Below are 14,934 nucleotides of genomic sequence, written 5' to 3'. Positions count from 1 at the left end.
AAAAAAGTAAAGAGGTACTATTTTAAAGCACTGTTGAAACCAGTCAATACCAAAATGAAAAATTCATTTATTGAATTTACTTCTATGTAAATTACCAGGGAAGATAATTGGCTCAATTTGCAATCTCAGCAAATCATAAAGAACTTGAAAAACATTACACTGGGTCAAGGGTATGAGGATATCACATATTGGTCTAAAAATACATGCACACCTGTTTGACATATCAAATTTTCTGGATAATTTGTCTAGAAAAAGAAAGAACTGGTTTCCAATAAAAGCCCTACATTGAAAAATTAGCAACTTTAAAAACTTAGGAAAAATAACCTTTTTCAGAAATGCATGAAAATACAGCAAACAATTCTTGAGGCATTCAGAAAGACAGGAAGACAACAGTTTAATTCATCTGGGGATGCCTGAGTGGCTCAGTCAGTTAAGCTTCCAACTCCTGATTTCAGGGTTGTGAGATGGAACCCCACACTGGGCTCTGTGCTCAGTGCGGAATCTGCTTGGGATTCTCTCTCACCTTTTCCCTTTGCACCCACCCACCCCCAATGCTCTTTCTCTAAATAAATAAAACCTCAAAAAAAAAAAAAAAAAAAGAATTAACCTGAAACCCATAGTAACGTATTTCTTTTACCACTGGCTGGTTATGATAGATCTCTATTCAGAGGTCTGACAAAACTTCTGCACTAGTTCACAGGTAAAGAAGTATATGTATAACATTTCACACAAAAGGAAACACAACTAAAAGACGATTGCTGTAATTATATTTAATACATAATAATGTAAAATTATAACTAGCCATTAATACAGACTCCAAATCTGAAATACCCCTCAACCGGCTTTATAGGTCATCACAGAAAGTAACAGCCCAACCTAGATAATCCACAGTACAGCAGGAAGCAGAGTCCCCAAATATATATATATTCTTCCCAGGCTCTACTAAGCCGCTACTTACATACCTGACTTTCCTTAACTGTTAATTCAAATATCTGAGCAACTTCTAGGTGCCAGACCCTGGCTCAATGCTAGAAAAATGAATAAAACAAAGACTTGGCATCCAAGGAGTTCTAAGTCCAGTGTGAGGAGATAAACTATAAGGAAGTATACAGTAAGAGAGGTAAAAACACAGTGGTTAAGGGCTAACACTGGTCCAAAATACCTGAAAGCTACCTCTTCAACTGGCTATGTGGATCTGGCTAAGTTTTTCATTGTAAAATGGGGATAACAGAACCTGCCTTACTGGGAGATTACATGAAATAATGGTGCACACAACAAAGTAATAAGCACTCTATACTGTGAGCTGCTACTATTACCAGTAAAAGTGTTATTACTGAAATATGACCAAAGTGCTATGGGAGCACAGAAAATGAACTAATTCAACTTAGGAAGATGTCAGAGGTAACACCAAAACTTTTATACTGAAGACTATAAAAGTACAGTAGCAGGAATTCAAGACAGCTAAGAGCATATGCAAAACCAAGAATAAAAAAAAGAGCCTAGCAAGGCACCAGGGTGGCTCAATCAGTTAAGTGTTCGCCTTTGGCTCAGGTCATGATCTCAGTCAGGGTCCAGGGATCAAGCCCCACTCTGCTTCCCTGCTCAGTGGTGAGTCTTCTCCCTCTGTCTCTCCCCTTGCTCATTTTCTCTCTCAAATAAGTAAAATCTTTAAAAGAAATTTTAATTAACAAAAAAAGAAAGAAAGAAAGAAAGAAAAGAGCCTGGCATGTCCAGGTTAACAAAAGAAAACTGAAGGATGGCAGGACAATGCAGTGAAAAGAAAAGAGATACACCTTTTACAATGGCACCAGATGCTCCAGTCTTTTTATTTTTATTTTTATTTTTGGGGCACCTGGATGGCTCAGTTGTTAAGAGGCTGCCTTTGGCTCTGGTCATGATTCCAGCGTCCTGGGATGGAGCTTCACATTGGGCTCCCTGCTCAGTGGAGAGCCTGCTTCTCCCCCTCCCTCTGCTGCTAACCCTGCTTGTGTGCATGCGCGCTCTCTCTCTCTCACTGTCTCTGTCAAATAAATAAATGAATAAATAAACAAATGAAATCTTTAAAAATATAATAAAGTTATTAAAAAGAAAAAAATATTTTATTTTTAGGGGCACCTGGATGGCTCAGTTGGTTAAGTGTCTGCCTTCAGCTCAGGTCATAATCCCTAGGTCTTGGGATGGAGCCCTGTGTCAGGCTCCCCGCTCAGTGGAGAGCCTACTTCTTCCTCTCCCACTCCCCCTACTTGTGTTCCCCCTCTCACAGTTTCTCTGTCAAACAGATAAATAAAATCTTTAAAAAAAAAAAAAAAAAAAAGCTACTTGGATTAGATAAATATCTCCAAAATATCCTGGGCACAGGGCCCATACCAACGAACAGTAGCTGACAGTATCATCACTAGCTATCACAGCAGTCAACTTCTGATGCTCCAATAGTCAAGGGCGAGTTTATAGTACCCGAATTTGACAACATCCAGTAGAAGTACCATCTCCTCTCCCATCTACCTTTTTACTGACACAAATGAAAATGGACTGATTTTATCTTATTTCCTATCCTTTATGATGCCATGCTAATACATGGGCACTCAATAAATGTTTGGGAAATGAATTGTCTGGTAAACCCATGCACAGTGAAAAGGCCAGCAAGAAGTCATAACTAGGTAAGTTTATAACACCAAGATGTTACCAGAAAACAAAAATGATAAACATTCCAACCATTTCCTACCAGATAGTTAACTAGTAGAAAATGCTGCCATGTATTAAAGGGAAACAGTGCTTTGCATACTGTAGATAAAACTAACACTCATCTCCTCAGAAAGAGACCAATCTATACACCACAGCAAAAAGAACACAACCAAAAAAATACAAGATAAATAAAAAAATAAATCAGAAGATAAAGTTCAAACCCCTGCTCTGAATTAGGCAAAATAATTTATCTGGGCTTCAGTTTCACCATTTCTAAAATAGAGTTCCTACCTAATCTATCTACCTCACTGAGCTACTGGAAGAAATTAGACAAGAATGTATCTAAGCGCACTTACTAAACCATAACAGTATACAACTACACAATATTACCATTCTTATATCCAGGTTAGATGATTTTACAACACCCTGATGTCTTAGTTCCCTAACTTCCTTTCTTACGATCTTGTCCTCCATTCTACTTTAGCCATTTCACTATCATATCATTACCAATAACCTCAACCCTTCCATAATCTCTATTTCAAGCACTATGCTCTACCAACGGTAACAGCTTATTCCCTCTAGTACCTCCAACTCCAATTAATTCTTTTGTTTTTAACTGAAGTGTAATTAACAATGTTATATTAGGGGCGCCTGGGTGGCTCAGGTCATGATCTCAGGGTAGTTGGATGGGAGCCCTGCATCAGGCTCTCTGCTCAGCAGGGAGCTTGCTTCCCCCTTTCTCTCTGCCTGCTGCTCTGCCTGCTTGTGATCACTCTCTGTCAAATAAATAAGTAAAATCTTTGGGGAAAAAAATGTATTAGTTTCAGGTGTACAATACAATGATTCAACAAGTGTACAATACAATGATTCAACAAGTCTACACATTACTCAGTGCTCATTACAGTAAGTATACTCTTAATCCTTTTTATACTTTTCCTCATCCCCCACCCACCTCCCATCACTCCAACAGTTCTTAAACCCCACTGCAGACTACAATCCATTGATCCAACTTTTCCCTCCACCCCAAAAGTCCTTACTTATCTCTCCACCCACCAAGCTTACAATCACAGTCCATTATTATAATCCCTCTCCTGCCCCCACTCACATTAACTCTGGTTAATGGGGACTGGTTATCACAGCTTTAACTGTATATACAGCACATCTAACAACTGTATCTGAATTAATCTTCCAATAAGAAAAACCGTGTTGATGTCTATACCCTGTTTAAACACCTTAAATATAACTAGGACAAAGGCACTTGGGTGGCTCAGTTGTTTAAGCTTCTGCCTTTGGCTCAGATCATGATCCCAGGGTCCTGGGATAAGCCCCATATCCTCTGGCTTCCAATCAGTGAGCAGTCTGCTTCTCCCTCTTCCTCTGCCCCTCCCCTTACTTGTGCTGGTGCTCTGTCAAATAAATAAAATCTTTTTAAAAAATTAATGAAAAAATAGCTAGGACATTCCTGCTTAGAGCATTAAAATAAAACTTACTGTTGTAACCTCAGCTTTCACTTTTTCCCTATGTTCAATGGCTTAATCATTGTTCAAAAAGAAAAACAAAAACAAACAACAATTCTGCTTGTTCCACTTCTATACTTTTACCCTGGCTATTTTCTCCAACTGAATGCCTCCCTACGATCTCAGGGTCCTGGGATTAAGCCCCACATCTGGCTCCCTGCTCAGCAGGGAGTCTGCTTCTCCCTAGGCCTCCCTCCCCTGCATGCTCTTACTCTCTCTCTCTCTCTCTCTCTAATGAATAAATAAAATCTTTAAAAAAAAAAAAAAAGAAAGATGTAGTCTTAGTTTTCAAGATCCAGCTTAAATGCTACTCTCTTCATAAAGGCATGCCCAACCATTCCACTTCAAGAGTTTTCTCATTTACTTTGAATTTTGTATTTACTGACTACGCTATTCACCTAACAATCCTGCTGATTTTGAGTAGTAAATACTATTGTTACTTTTGTTATCTCTTGATCTAGGACAAAAGCTCCTTTTTTTAGCCTCAAGTTTTCTCTATACACACACACTTCTTAGCACAACTACTATTCAAATATTATTTTAACAACCTTTTTAAAAATAAGTTTAGTGTGCCTGGGTGGCTTGGTTGGCTGGGCGACTGCCTTCAGCTCGGGTCATGATCCCTGGGTCCTAGGATCAAGTCCCCCCATCAGGCTCCCAGCTCAGCAGGGAGTTTGCTTCTCCCTCTCCCTGACCCTCCCCCCTGCTTGTACTCTCCCTCCCTCTCTCTCTATGTCAAATAAATAAATAAAATCTTAAAAAAAAAATTAAGTTTATATACTAGAAAATATTCTGAAGGTAAATATATCCCTTGGCATCTCTTATGCAGATACCCTAAAGCAGTTATTAAGCCAATTAAATTTTTAACAATTTTTGCTCCTTCTTCTAAGATACCTCATAATTTTACTTATAGCTTTACTCACAGCAATAAGGGAAATTACTGAAACTACAGCATATAAGTCCACAAGCATTAGCTTAAGCTTCTTGTATAGTCAAGATCTAAATTATCCAATTAATTTCTTGATTTTTGATCAGTATTATCTACAAAAGGTTGAAAAAGCAAGCTACTTCTCCCTCATCAACACTGAAAAATATTACTTGAACCGTAAAAGTACTAACTTTTCCAACAATCATTATCTAAAATATCAGTCACAAAACATGATCGATGATTTTTTCTATTATAACTAAATCTGAAAAAAAAGAAATAAAAATAACTAAATCTGAAAAGCTGTTTTGTATTTCAATTCCATAAAACAGAGAGATAAACTGAATTCCTCTTTGAAATCAACTGTCAGAGAAGGATGATAACAAGTAATTGAAACCTAATGAGATGAGACCAAATTAGTATTACAAAGACATCTTCTGCTTGTTTGAATGATGCACAGCTCAAGATTTATCTTACCTCGACACTACTGGTAAAAATTAAAATTAAGTTACAGGAAACTACTATTTTGACCCTAACTTTAATTTCTTACTATCTAGGGCACTTACTAAAATATTATGTGTTATTAACCTTCATACAATGCCAAAATAACTGTGGCTATTTTTTCTTCCATAAATTCCTATAATATGTATAATATATTAAATGCATCTGTTAAATCACAAAGAAATCATTTAGTATAAGTATGACAATATAGCATATTCTTTCAGCTGCATATATTTAAATTTTTGCATTGATTAATACAATGCGTTAAGCACATTCAGATAGATTTCCACAGTTAAACAGACAATTCACTTTTTATAACTGGAAAATCATTACAACATCTTCTGGTATCCACTGCAATATCAAATCAATGACTTCTTTCAGTATTTGTGGTGGTCATTTGTAATTCCTTTGGTAATTAACCATGAGTCAGCTCTCACTTAATGCTAAATTGCGATGCTAATATGAAAAGGGATTTAATGCCAGACATACAAGCAAAAGTACCAAACTGTTTCAGGGAAGGAATGTTAATAAATTTCAAGAACTGGATGTCTACTTCAAGCTGGAACCCATTTACATTAATAAAATATTAGAAACTTATTAAGTCACAAGAAAAAAAATGGAATCTCCACATGGGTTTCAAATCCATAATTCAAGATCTCATGAACTCCTAATCCTTTCCAGAAAATGGTAATTTTTTTTTTTTTTTTAAAGCAAACTCCACCACTCAATGTGGGGCTCAAACTCGTGACCCTGAGATTGAGTTGCATGCTGCATTGACTGAGCCAGCCAGATACCCCAGAAAATGGTCACCTTGGCCACAAGAGAACACTGTCTTTTTTTCATTTTATCATATACCTAAAGAGATGGAAATTATATGGAAATATATCTCAGCTATGAACCAGGAGAATCAGTATAGCTAATTATATAGGAGTCTAAAAATTTTTTAAGTCACAAATTTTAGTTCTGGTTATATAACTTATCATAAAGATCTAAGAAAATGGGAAAAAAGAGTTTCTGTAGTACTCTAATGGGAATTGTGTGATACAGATAGAAAAAAAATGGAATGAATACAACAGGGTCACCTATTTTTCTGTAATGCTGATAGCACTAGAACAGCCCTGTAAATAATCAGCCTAATAATGAATCTGTCTAGATCTGTTTCTTCTTGGTCTCAATGCCTACTTTGAAAACAAATAAGCATACTGTCACATGAAGCCCTGTGATCGCAATTCCTGCCAACCCCACTGTCCCTCCAATGCAACTTATGTTTTTCTCTGTGATGTTATTCCTTAACTGTCCCTTTTCCAGTACCCTTTACCTTGAATATTTACCTTAATCCTTCAAATAACCCCCAGAGAACTTTCCCTTATGCTAACCTTACACGGTAACTCTTGAACACCTGAAAATATACTAACCAATAATTTTGCATTTGTTAATAATCATGCCAATTTATCATCAGTATTTTGAGATCGGTACAGCCTTGGTTCCAACCCTTTCCAACTATATAATATGTATGGGAAAGGGAGTAGTAATGATTTTGCATAAGTTTCAGTATCCCAAGCAAAGTGCACACTGATTTCCACAACTAGTGGCATCTCTTCCAGATGATGGGAGACCCTGGAAACAGAGATTAGAACACTTGCCCGTGTGTCATCTCCAGCACGTCTGCATTAGAATGCCAACTTTATTGCAAGATACCACACAGAAAATATCCTAACATGCTTCTGTGATCAAAGTATTTTAAAACTGTAACCTTCTCATTTAATGGTCTCATTTAAGAATTATCTGAAGGTCACATCCTGGTATCATACATGAAATACCAGGACTCTTACATACTACATAAAGTAACACATGACTTATTACTATTTACCATTATGATTACTTACAGAGAGTATAGAAAACCCTTGGGTAATTTTTATTATGAACTTTAAGACTTTTTTTCTCTTGTTTTATTACTCATTGATTATCATAACTCTTTTTTATTAGAAATCTAATGCAAAACACATTCAGAACAAGAATGAAAGGCTACTTGAAATCACCAGTTCTCTGCAGGAACACGAACTGAAGAACGCATTTCCTCACAGCATTCAGGAGCATGACCATTAATAGCTGCACAACCACTAAACGCGGAGCAGTGAGTGTATCTTAACATCTTACAGTTGTACATCTCTGTACAAACAAAACTTTCGTTAGGGAACCTGTAATTCAAAGTACTGAATACATCTATATCTTAAGTTTTATATACTATGTATTTTCCATTAGTTTGTGTAACATTTTAATCTGTGAGCAAATATGCCTTAATCTGGTAAATGTAGGCAGAAGTTGTGTCTCATTCAGAAATTGAGGTCAGATTCTTAAAGCAGTAGTCAGAACTTAAAACGTTAAAAAATAAATACATGAGTCTAAACCACAAACATTTCCGAAGATAAAAAAAAGCACTTAAAAAGACCACAGAAGGGGCGCCTGGGTGGCTCAGTGGGTTAAAGCCTCTGCCTTCGGCTCAGGACATGGTCTCGGGGTCCTGGGATCGAGCCCCGCATCAGGGTCTCTGCTCGGCGGGGAGCCTGCTTTCTCCCTCTCTCTCTGCCTGCCTCTCTGCCTACTTGTGATCTGTCAAATAAATGAATAAAATTAAAAAAAAGAAAAAGAGAGTTAAAAAAAAAAAAAAGACCACACAAGGGACACCTGGGTGGCTCAGTCAGTTAAGGCACTGCCTTTGACTCAGGTCATGATCCCAGGGTCCTGGGATGGAGTCCTGCATGGGGCTCCTTGCTTGGCGGGGAGCCTGCTTCTCCCTCTACTTGCTCTGCCTGTCACTCCATCTGCTTGTGTGCGGGCGCTCTCTCTCTCTCTCTCTGACAAATAAATAAATAAAAAATATTAAAAAAAAACCCCACACAAAACAATGTCTAAACTAAAATAACAGTTAACAATATGTCCTCTATGATAGTGTTTAACTCATCACTGTCAGAAGTCTCCTTCTAAGTCCTTGGGAGAACAAGAAACCGTTCTGGACAAAAGGGAACACAGTAAAAACTAACTGTATAACCTCTCTAAAAGCTCACTTATTCTTCATAATTTGTAAGTTTATCCTCCGTATTTGATGACTCAATTACAGTTATATAAAATATGTAAGTGGCAGTAGAGATAATGGTCATGAGCATAGGTTCAAGAGTCTTAAGAGCCAGGGTGTGACTCTAGGTGCTGCCATCTACCAGCTGTATATACCTGGCCAAGTTATTTAACTCTCTGTGCCTCAGCTGCCTCATTTGAAAATGAGCGTTAATAGTACCTACCTCATAGAGTTATTGCAAAGACTATGAGAAAATACACATGTAGTGTGTAGAATAGTGCCTATTTATTGTTAAAATGAAGTTAGTGAAAATGTTTAAATGTATGTTCTTAATAATGATTACTCTTTATATTCATAAGTGCTTCAGGTGGCATGCCACCGTTAATTAAGCTCCTCAACATATTACATAAAACACCTTTGAAACTTCAGGTGTTCCCAAATAAGTGAATCCACCTCTGACTCCATACTAAGTTCAAGATACCACAAACTCGGGGCACCTGGGTGGCTCAGTGGGTTAAGCCTCTGCCTTCAGCTCAGGTCATGATCTCAGGGTCCTAGGATCGAGCCCCACATCGGGCTCTCTGCTCAGCGGTGAGCCTGCTTCCCTCTCTCTCTGCCTGCCTCTCTGCCTACCTGTGATCTCTCTCTCTCTCTGTCAAATGAATAAAAATTAAAAAAAAAAAAAAAAAAATACCACAAACTCTCCAAAATTTGCAAGTGATGGTAAATTGGCAAAGAGTGATATTTTATCATTTTTAGTTATCTTGACAATTTAAAGCCAAAAAATGACAGTCATCTAGAACTTACTGGAGAAGATACACAGAAAAATTTCTAGTGCTGTAAGAAGATCTTTTTAAAGCAACAGGATCGGGGCGCCTGGGTGGCTCGGTGGGTTAAAGCCTCTGCCTTCGGCTCAGGTCATGATCCCAGGGTCCTGGGATCGAGCCCCGCATCAGGCTCTCTGCTCAGCAGGGAGCCTGCTTCCCTTCCTCTCTCTGCCTGCCTCTCTGCCTACCTGTGATCTCTGTCAAATAAATAAATAAAATCTTAAAAAAAAAATTTAAAAAAATAAAGCAACAGGATCCATGCACTGTTCGGAAACCTACTTTGGATTTGTTTTCAAATGTACTCAATGGTTTCACCTCATTTATCACTCAAAATCTTAAAAGGAGGCCACATTTAATTTTAATAACCCAACCTTAAAATGTTTTAGATATACTACATACAGGAGCACGCTATTACATTTTCTCTCTAATAACTTTAAATTGAAGGATATCATTAATGAAAATCAGTATTTTTTCTTATTAAAACATCCGGAAGAAATACTACTTTAAGTATTTTTTTTTTAATTTATTCTAGTTGACTATTTTAAATGGACGCTTTTTAGAAATGTTAGTACAGCGGCGCCTGGGTGGCTCAGTGGGTTAAAGCCTCTGCCTTCCGCTCAGGTCATGATCCCAGGGTCCTGGGATGGAGCCCCGCATCGGGCTCTCTGCTCAGCGGGGAGCCTGCTTCCTCCTCTATCTCTGCCTGCCTCTCTGCCTACTTGTGATCTCTGTCTGTCAAATAAATAAATAAAATCTTAAAAAAAAAAAAAAAGAAAGAAAGAAATGTTAGTACAGGGGCGTCTGGGTGGCTTAGTTGGTTAAGCATCTGCCTTTGGCTCAGGTCAGGATCCCAGCATCCTGGGATCGAGCCCCACATCGGACTCCCTCTCCTCCCTGCTTGTGCTCTCTTGCTATCTCTGTCACTATGTGTCTCTATCAAATAAATAAATAAAATCTTAATAAAAAGAAATAGAAATGTTAGGGGCGCTTGGGTGGCTCTGCCTTCAGCTCAGGTCATGATCTCAGAGTCCTGGGACCGAGCCCCACCTGGGCTCCCTGCTCAGCAGAAGTCTGCTTCTCCCTCTCCTACTCCCCTGCTTATGTTCACTCTCTCACTGTGTCTCTGTCAAGTAAGTAAATAAATCTTAAAAAAGAAAAAAAGAAATAGAAATGTTAGTACAATAATTTACAAAAGTTTTAACATCTTTTAGTTGTCTAAAAGGTTTTCATTCCCAATACCCTATTTTACCCATATTAGGAGATCTGAATTTTAGAAAACCAACATTTTCCTAGCTGCAGGAGTTGGTTATTCCAACATACAAGCAGGAAAGAAACTTAAAATACCCGTACTATCTTCAAAGAACTACCCATCAGGTTTCAGATAAACCCAGCTAGAGCATCAGAAGAGAAAGCCACCTTACTAGAAAAGGCAGAGGCTTTCTCAATTTTTTCAGGTGACAGCATTCACAATCTGCTATCCAGGTGTCAAATTCTTTCAAGGCCCTGCAAATGTGTTTAAGTCGGCTGAAATTCTGTGGCTGACAGCCATTTTCCCTCATCACTTAATTGTCCATGTTATTTATTTTCAATTTTATTAGGTCACCTTGAAATTTTCTCCTCTGTAAAGCACTTGAGATTTTAGTTAACAGGTCTCTTTAAAAATTACCAATAAAACCCCACACATCTTGTAGCCTACTCCGGTGGGGCTGGCTTAAAAAAAAAAAAAAAAAAATCTCGGGGATCAAATGGCTATATAACAACTGCTTCAACTTCCCTGCACCTGCACTATATTCTTAAACACCTTGAGATCCTGTATTGTGCTGCAGTTAGACAGCAGGCGCATGATCACAAGGTTTTTCAACAGCCCCTTGATCCCTTACTGCTGCAAAACTTATCACAAGCGTTCCATGCACTAGACTGTTGTTAACTGCTTTATCTGTTTATTTACCAACTCCATCATCTCAGGGAACGCAAACCCTTCAAACTGCCTTCTGAAACGTATCTAGAGTATCCCATGTTACTCGGAGGAAGATCTGCAGCGGGATAAAAACTTGAGTTCTGATGTTCATTCTCCTGACCCAAATTGCTGTTGCCAGGATATGCGGTAGTAATGCAGTGATTTCTTTGAGACTCTGAGGATGTATTTTACCCTAGAAACAGCCAATCTCTACTAAATCCCTTTTAGTCGCCGAGATTTCTGCGATAACAACGTTCAACAGGAAGGTATTTTAAAACAACTGAAAGACGCGTTATTCTAATTTGGCCTTTATTTTTCCCTCAATAATAACCTGTCATCACAAGGACATTTTTCCAAATAGCATCTGCAACTAAAGAAAGAAAAAAAGGAGCTTCTGGAGCTAGTTCTCAGGCGCTAAGGAAGTCCCTTATCATTACGCTTCTTAAAATCTTTCGAGGGAGGATTTGGGGCTAAGCTTACAAGGACCACAGTCCTGTAACTTACTCTTTTCCAAGCAAGATGAACGGCCTAATAACAGCAACATTTACGCCTAGAGAAATCTCAATGTTTGACCAACCAAGGAGGCGGCTGATAACTCAAGGATCCTTTTTCCATGGGAAGAAATGGAAAGCCACAGAATGAAAGGGATTTATCATACTGAGGATAGACGAAGGACGACCCGAAGAAGAGCCCTGCGAGCAAATCCCAGAGATTCGGAAGCCCTGGTCTCAGCAACACCCGCCCGAAGCCCTCCCAACCCATCCCTCTTATCCCCCCTGGAGCCCGCTCGGCGCCTTCACAGGCCCGGCGCACCCGAGGGGAGCACCGTCCCCAGTCTGCGGCCCAACTAGGCTTCCGAAACCCGCCCGAGCAGGCCGAAGCTGCAAACCCGGCGGCTTGAGCTTAACAGGTAAGAGAATACGAGGTGAGAGGAGATGCGGCCTCGCCTCAAGCTTGGGAGGCCCCTGGAGGAATTGGAGGCGGGAGAAGAGCAAGCCAGTTCGTAAGCCGGAGCAGAGCTTGGAAGGAAAAGAACTAGGAGCGGGGAATGAGGACGTCCCGGCTCTGCCAGAGCCTTCCCGGATTCTCGGCGACGCCCGTGTTTACCTGAAAGTCTCGATCCTCGTTGAAGCGGGAGAAGCGGTCCGCCATTTTGCCGCCTTCACTCCTCTCAGGACGACGCTCTCCGGTTCGCTCCTTCCCTCCCGCGACACCCGCCCCCTCGCTCCCCTCCCCAATTCCCCGCCTCCTCCCACGCCCACCCGGCGCGCGCAGGCGAGGGAGGGAGGAAGCGAGAAAGCGCGTCTAGAAGGGAGCCCCGTCGGCGCAGGCGCCTTTCAGCCCTGGAGGCGGAACCTTCCCTTAAATCCCCTCTCCGCTCGCGGCCCAGAGCGACCCCGACGGCAGCGCGTGCGCACTCGCGCCGGAGAGCGGCAAGCGCTTCCGGAGAGAAAGGTCACAAGGGCGCAATACGCTTACGTCCGGATGTTTTCCACCTGCTAGTTCCCCCGACGAGGATATATTTTCTTGCCCTCTCGTCTCCGTGTGTGTGCAGAAGTCCATTCTCTGCTTTATTCACTAGATAGCAATATAATGCAGTGGTTGAAAGCACGGGTTTTGGAGCCAGACTACTTCGATTCCCAGTTTGCTCTGAGGATTAAATGGCAAACGAGACAGGAAAGACCCTTTCTCTCATGAGGCTTACGTTCCGGTGGGGGGGAAGTCAGATACATAGTAAAAATAATTACATAATTTTAAATGTTGACGAGTGTTACAAAAAATAAAACAGTACAGTTATGAGACCTCTGAAATGACCTTTGGCCTTTGAGGAAAAGCAAGGGGCAAGGCTCCCCTCCCACCCCCCCCATCCCTGCGGCTTTCGAGCAACGGGAACTTTAGACCCACACGCCCCTCGACTGCTAAGAGTTTCCATTTTTAGGATATTATTAGAGTAATTTTCAGGAGACCGAAGTTGATCCAAACCAACTAAAGCTCTCTGGCTTTCAGTTTCCTTTTATAAAATAAGGAAATTGAATTTGGTAATCTCTACTGCCACAGACCCAGCAATGACTGTGGGTTAATGATTCAGACTTTTCCATCCTACTAGGGTTTTCCTGAGGACCCCACCCAGCCTTCCAGCTCCCTCAGCCAAAATACATAAAACAGGTAGGAGGGGGTATGAGGACTTCCCTGCTTTTGAAAAGAGTAGTTGACAGAAATCACAAAATGGAAAATAGCCCTTACCCTACCCTGAGAGAGTCAAGTGGAATGTAAATTTTGGGAAGGATGTGTATCTTCTATTCCTTTGTTACCCTTTGCCTCATCAAACCCCAGTCCAAGCAGAATACAATTGTAAGCAGTGAAAAGAACTCTGAGAGGAAGAACACAGACTGTAAACATTGTAAAGACATTGAGGGTAAATGTGACAGATTGAATCAACATGGATACACATGACACATTTACCTCTTCTCCCTCTCTCAGCCCTTCTAAGATGACAGTAAAAGGATGAGAAAGGTGAACACCTGGGTGGCTCAGTTGGTTGAGGGCCTGACTTCTGCTCAGGTCATAATCCCCCAGGGCCTAGGATCAAGCCCCCCATCAGGCTCCCTGCCTGGCCAGGAGTCTGCTACTCTCTCTCTTCTGCATTCCCCCTGCTTGTGCTCTCTGCCTCTATCTCTGGCAAATAAATAAATAAAATCTTTTAAAAAGAGAGAAATAAAAATAAAATCTTAAAAAAAAAAAAAGCATCTTGGGGGCGCCTGGGTGGCTCAGTGGGTTAAGGCCTCTGTCTTCGGCTCAGGTCATGATCCCAGGGTCCTGGAATTGAGCCCCGCATCGGGCTCTCTGCTCAGCGGGGAGCCTGCTTCCTCCTCTCTCTGCCTACCTCTCTGCCTGGTGATCTCTGTCCAATGGGTAAATAAAATCTTTAAAAAAAAAAAGAAAGAAAGAAAGGAAAAGAAAAAAAAATACCATCTTGGAACCTGGAGAGCACAGATAAATGGAAATGACTTTAGTAGAATAGAGAAAACAACGTCCTAAAGTGGGAAAGCCGGGAAACAAGTTGACTAAGGCTAAGGTATACCACAAAAACTCAGGAACTGGAATCACTAGGTACCAAGATGAAGATGTAGATGGAGTTGAAAACAGGACTTGTTACAAGGCACTTTAGAGAGCAGTCAAACGCTAAACCCTTTTCCCACCCAGGTAGTAAACTGGAGGGTTCTCCTCTGAAAAGACTAAACAAAGAAACTCTTTTAACTTATCTGGCACAGATAAGGAAATAGATACCATGCTGTAAATGGGAAGGTTTGGTAAAAGCTAACATTCTGGTCGGAGGCAGGCTTATTCCAGCTCAGTGGAAAAAACCTACACATACCAAAAATAGGACTGGAGTCTCCCCAACATACAAAGGTCATGTTCCAGCCCAGATATCCCACAGAAGAGTCCATCAT

At 40.4% G+C, this 14,934-nt stretch overlaps 1 protein-coding gene across 1 annotated transcript in view; it reads right to left on the bottom strand.

Annotated features, from left to right (window-relative positions):
* Nucleotides 1-12,702, bottom strand: part of LOC111158121 (G-patch domain containing 8) — a 108,172-nt gene extending 95,470 nt beyond the window's left edge. The window contains exon 1 of the mRNA XM_022519984.1: nt 12,590-12,702. Coding sequence (XP_022375692.1) covers nt 12,590-12,634 — 45 coding nt within the window. The 5' untranslated portion in view covers nt 12,635-12,702. The remainder of the gene's footprint in view (nt 1-12,589) is intronic.
* Between the last annotated feature and the right edge of the window lie 2,232 nt (nt 12,703-14,934).

Source organism: Enhydra lutris, unplaced genomic scaffold, assembly GCF_002288905.1.
Source record: "Enhydra lutris kenyoni isolate GAN:26980312 unplaced genomic scaffold, ASM228890v2 scaffoldscaffold57, whole genome shotgun sequence".
Lineage (NCBI taxonomy): Eukaryota > Metazoa > Chordata > Mammalia > Carnivora > Mustelidae > Enhydra > Enhydra lutris.
The sequence above is the reverse complement of the archived record's forward strand: the minus strand, read 5'-3'. Positions and strand labels throughout refer to the sequence as shown.